We start from the raw sequence: 5,670 nt of genomic DNA, 5'->3' as shown, positions 1-5,670 counted from the left end.
TGACCTACAGAATTCCAAATCAATATCTGCTTAATGTTTTTGAAACTAGACTCAAATATCTTTCTACTGTAAAAATTTCAGAATTTATAATTTATCCAATAAGCACAGTAAAATCTTTAAATTTATCACTATTCTACTATTTGATAGTTTCGACCTTTCTTTACTAAAAATTAATTATCTCTTAGTACGGGATTTGAATGATGTTCCCATTTGTTTCTATTGATATTAGACTCATTAAGGATTTAAAAATATAAATTTAAACGCAAAAATATTTTTTTACAATTTTTAATAATTTTCAAAATTTAGAACAGGGGAATCCGAAATCATTCTGACCTTATCTGACAAAATTTATTATATCTCATAATTTAAAATTTCATTCCTTACACCGTTTCTTCTATGAGAAACTAGACTCAATGAAATTTAATTTCTTATTTTATTCAATCTCTAATTTGATTTTCACAATTTTTAGTGATTTTTCAAAATTAGACCATTACTACTGTCCAAAATTGTTTTAGTGCAAAATTTGAATTACCAAGTTTATAATACCCTCATTCCATTTCTCTATAATATTTCCCATCACTTTATCTTATTTCCCTTCACTAACATATCAATAACATAGAGCCTTATATAAGAAAACTCTACTATGACATCATTTTCATGCTTTTTCAATAATATCAAACTTTAAAATATATTCAAATCTTGATGTTCCTACCTTGTTCTATTGATTTCAATCTTTAACTTGATTTTATCTCTTTTGCAGCTTCTATTTCTTGAATTTAACTTAATATTCTTGCTCCCCATACCTTGTTATCTTTCTCTATTGATGGCTATGGAAATTCTTTTGATTTTTAGGTGAAAATAGTGGATTTTTGGTGAAAGGACCAAATTATAAAGAAAGAAGAACTTTCTTTCTATCTCTCTTCTTCTCACGTTGATGCATGGGAAAGATGAAGAATTCTCTTCATCTTTCTTTCCTTATATATTAAAAATCAAATTAAAATATTAACAAACTAATATTTATTTATTTATTTAATCCAAAATATCTCCACATTATCATTACTTTTTAGATTTCACTCTCCTTCTCATTGACCATTTTACCCTTTATGATCTTTTAAAATTCCATTCTTGAGTCATATTTAGTTTAGTATAATTGCAATTTAGTCCCTCACAATCCTTCACCTATTCAATTTGGTCCTAATTCATCCATTTTCCTTAGTTTATAGATCATTCCACCCTTAAAATATTTACACTATTGGTCCTTCAACTTTTCATTTTTACACTTTAACCCCTCGAATTTTGAGTATTTACTCTTGTGCAACAAAACTTTTCTCACTTTTACGATTTAGTCCTTTCTTGAATTAATATATCATAATATCCTTCCCTATGTTGACATAACTCAAATTTCCCTTTTTGTCACTTTATTTCCTTATTTTACTATATCAAGGATAATATTTTACTATACAAATTTTCGAGGTATTACATGGAGCTTATTTTGATTGTTGTTCTTAAAAAAATTTTCTTTTAGTGCCAACCACAACCTATTTGCAAAAGTCTTTTTTGAGAAAGCATACCTCTACCCTTGAGAAAATATGATCAAATTTTACCACATGCCAAAGATTGATAGTCTTTCAATCTTTCTCCTCCATATCTTCTGGTTTCTTTTCATTAATGACAATGTCTAGACCTTATTGAAAGAGAGCACCTAGAACCTCAATTTGCCACATACTGAAATGACCTGTACCATCAAAAATATCCACTGTCAATCTCGTATTTGTCATTGCCAGTCTTGTCCACATGGACAATGTTGGAGCTCTTGGATTGTTCACCATTTCAACCATAATTTTTCAATATGCCCAAGGAAATCTTTTCTAATGTGGAAGATCAATTTAAACCGCAACCATAGAGCATAATTTGAATAACCTTCGACTCTGATATCACTTGTTGTGTTAATAGGGTAAAAAGGAGTAAATTATTATACTAGAAAACCACACTAGTTTCAGTTCCCAGGAAAGATTGGAGGGGTCACAAACAATCCTACTTAAAACACAACCTCCTAAACAGAATCTCCCTATAATGTAATTTAATAGCACAATATATCACTACAATTGTACCCTACAAAATATTGAAAGATAAATAAAACAATAAAGAACACCAAAAATTTAACGAGGTTTAACAAATTATGCTTACGTTTTCGGACACTATCAAATATATTTCACGACAATAGATACAAGTGAAAATTACAAATAGGAAGAGAGAAAAATTGCCTTATGAAGAAAATGACAAGTTTTGGGATGATTTAAAGGTGGAGAAACCACCTTTATTTATAGTAGTATAAACCCTCCATAACCTAGAATTTTTTATATGTGAGATTGTGTTATTTCAATAACTCTTATATCTATAGAAATACAAAATTTTGAATGTATTGTTGTTTTTTTCAAGCATTTCGATCTTCTCAAATCACGTCCAAATGCCTAAAGCCACCTGTCACCTAACGCTCCAAATTTAATTTAAATTATGGATACCCATACAATTTTTTCATAAAATAACTTTTATTTAAAAAGAGAAATTCATACAAATTGTAATTGATAACAAATTCTATCCAAAATAGAATATGAAAAAAGGAGTCAAGGCATTAAACATGATTAAGATACAAAAACAAACTATAAGAACACCATTATAAAAAAGATTATGCTGACCAGAAAGAAAAATCTCCAAAACAAAGTAAAATCGTTAACAAGTTAAAACCTCCCGCACGACAGCATGAGATGCTCATTAAAGAAAATATGCACCATGTTTAAAATATATAATTATAAAAATAAAACTAAACTAAATAAAAAGTTTTTACAATTTATTGTAAGAATATAATATTTTTAAAATTATTTAAAAAATGATGGTTTTAGATTATTTCGAAAAATATGGTACTCTTTCTTTATCAAATAAGTGACTTTGCAATGTCATATGACAGGTTAATTATGTTTGTGAAACAATGTCACACTTTATAATGTTTTTTTTTTCTTAAATTAAGTTGAGTTGCTATGTCAATTTCTTATAAAATTGTCATGGTAGATGACGGATTCACATGCATAATAAATCCAATCATTTTTATAAGAGAAAAAAAAATGGATACCTTAGTAACAATTAGGGCGTCAAGAAATATGAGTAACATAAAGCCCTCGTGACAAAAGTTTCCTTTCTTAGCAGTACAGTATTGTTCGACCATCAATTATTAATTGCCCGAGCTTCCAGGCCCACCTCGGCTTGAATAATCAAAGCATTTTGAGCTCCCCGAACCATTCCAAGGCTACTCCCTCAGCTTTCTCCAACAGGAATTTTCAGGAAAATGGAAAACCAAATCCAGAGAAAACCCAGAATTCTGTGCCTCCATGGATTCAGAACAAGCGCTGAAATTCTCAAGAGACAGGTCCTTCGATGGCCTGCAGCTGTGCTTGATAAGCTCGACCTCGTTTTCCTTGATGCCCCATATCCTGCCCAAGGGAAGTCCGGTGTTGAACGCTTTTTTGATCCTCCTTACTATGAATGGTTTCAAGCTACAGAGGTGTACTAGATTTTTCCAAAAAATTTACAGTTCAAGTTCATTTCTTTTTACTCCATCAAAGCCTGTAACTGAATCTTTTCTTTTTTCTACTTGTAACAAGGATTTCACTGAGTACACAAATTTTGAAGAATGTCTTGCGTTTATTGAAGATAATATGATAAAGAGTGGTCCATTTGATGGTTTTCTGGGCTTCTCCCAGGTGGGGTGTGTTTGAATCATCTTACGAAACATCTTCAAATGTTCAATTCTTGTACCCAAAATTGATCTGAATAGGTTTTTTAATCCCCCTTTTACCTGATGAATCTCAGGGAGCACTTTTATCTGCTGCATTGCCTGGAATGCAGAGAGATGGATTAGCTCTTACCAGGGTTCCAAGAATCAAGTTTCTGATAATAATATCAGGAGCCAAGTTTGGAGGGCCAAAGTTTGCACATCATAAGCTCACTTCCAATGCATATTCATCACCTCTTGAATGCCCTTCTCTCCATATCACAGGTATTTTAAAGCTTTAAATAGCAGTCTATTTAATTATAGCTGAAACACAGCAAATATAAACCAATGTTCTGGATTAAATTTCGTTCATATTTCGGTAGAAGCAATCTTCAGGCAATGCAAAAAGACTGGACTAAAATATGGATTCAACTTTAATTTGCAGGAGAAACGGACTTCATGAAACAAGAATCAACTTCTCTGCTGGAATATTTTGTGGATCCTTTTGTGATTAATCATCCCAAAGGCCATACAATTCCAGAACTTGGTGCTTGCAAAGAAAATTAATTTTTTTTTTCTTCCAGAATTGCTGTTAATAGTTCTAACCTTTTTTTCTTTTCCAATTTTTCAATTATTCCCAGATGAGAAAAGTACTGAGGTGATGCTTGGGTTCATTGAGAGGATTCAGAAGACAATGGCAACAGCTGATGAGCAGATCTACTTAAATGCGGACACCTAACTAGTCTATTTCAAATAAGACGATTTGGGGTGTGATATTAATGCTAGGTATTAATTAAATGAAACTACCATGCATGTTTATGATGAATCAATGTTACATGAGTAGTTAAAAGAGTCGAAATTCTGAATGATGGAAGTATTATCTCAAACTTTTATTTCCCTTTTCTATTCTTTTCATTCTTTTTCAATACATATAACCGTCCGCTATATAGTTATAAAATCGAAGTTTAGAAAATTGGTGAAAAAGGGAAAAATAGGTTCGAATTTCAACTTATTTTTAATATATTTAAAAATATTACTTTTGAACAAATACATATATATTTTTAATTTAACGTAACCCAACTCTGGTTTGGGGCTTTCAATTTGGACTGAACTAGATACCTGAAGTTTGTTCAGGTAAACGATTCATAAAGAAATTAGAACATATTAAATTAAAGACTAATAAAGCCTAATTGGTATAGTTTAATTATTCATATAATTAATTTTAAAACTTATGATACAAACAGAGTATCCAAAATGCGTCAGGATATCTAAATTTGTTATTTAAATTATGATTAAATTAGTGTCATAAGTTAATCAGATATCAATTTAATTAGAAAAATTATAAAATATTCTTTCATACTAAAAATAAGTTATATAATTTAAAGGTACTTTAATTTTTTATTTTAAAAATAAAAAAATTATAGTGAGATTTAAACTCATGTGAATTGCATTGGCAAACCCTTAAATTTACCATTCAATTTTATTTTGAATTTTTCATACATTTTGATTTTATTATGCACACTTTATTGCATAATCAATTGTATATTATTAGTAATATTATTAATTGAGATGGTGTCATAAATTAACTCAATATTAACTTAGGATTGATGTTAATACCATGATACATAATTGTATTCGTTTAGTATTCTTAATCTAATGTATTCGTATGTTTAATTTCGTTTTACTTACAATTTAATTTATTTTTATTTATTATCGTACATAATTCATGTGTTATTATTATTAATTAGTTTCAAATTATATATTTCATTATTTATTGTATGTTATTTACAAACACAAATTTATAATTTAGATAATTGATTTTAGTTTCATAAATCAATCAAAGAAAATAGATAATTTTTTTCTATAGAAAGCATAAGTCCCCCCATGCCGGCCACACATGTGGC

General features: G+C 29.3%; 1 protein-coding gene across 1 annotated transcript; it reads left to right on the top strand.

The window, feature by feature from the left end:
- Positions 1-3,124: 3,124 nt before the first annotated feature.
- On the top strand, positions 3,125-4,653 carry LOC108485506 (uncharacterized). The gene is made up of 5 exons (XM_017789357.2): positions 3,125-3,556; positions 3,657-3,755; positions 3,865-4,051; positions 4,212-4,313; positions 4,408-4,653. Exons 1-5 carry the CDS (start codon positions 3,341-3,343, stop codon positions 4,503-4,505), a joined length of 702 nt encoding a protein of 233 aa, XP_017644846.1. The 5' UTR covers positions 3,125-3,340; the 3' UTR covers positions 4,506-4,653.
- The last annotated feature ends 1,017 nt before the right edge of the window (positions 4,654-5,670 follow it).

The sequence above is a fragment of the Gossypium arboreum genome, chromosome 12 (genome assembly GCF_025698485.1).
Source record: "Gossypium arboreum isolate Shixiya-1 chromosome 12, ASM2569848v2, whole genome shotgun sequence".
Lineage (NCBI taxonomy): Eukaryota > Viridiplantae > Streptophyta > Magnoliopsida > Malvales > Malvaceae > Gossypium > Gossypium arboreum.
The sequence above is the reverse complement of the archived record's forward strand: the minus strand, read 5'-3'. Positions and strand labels throughout refer to the sequence as shown.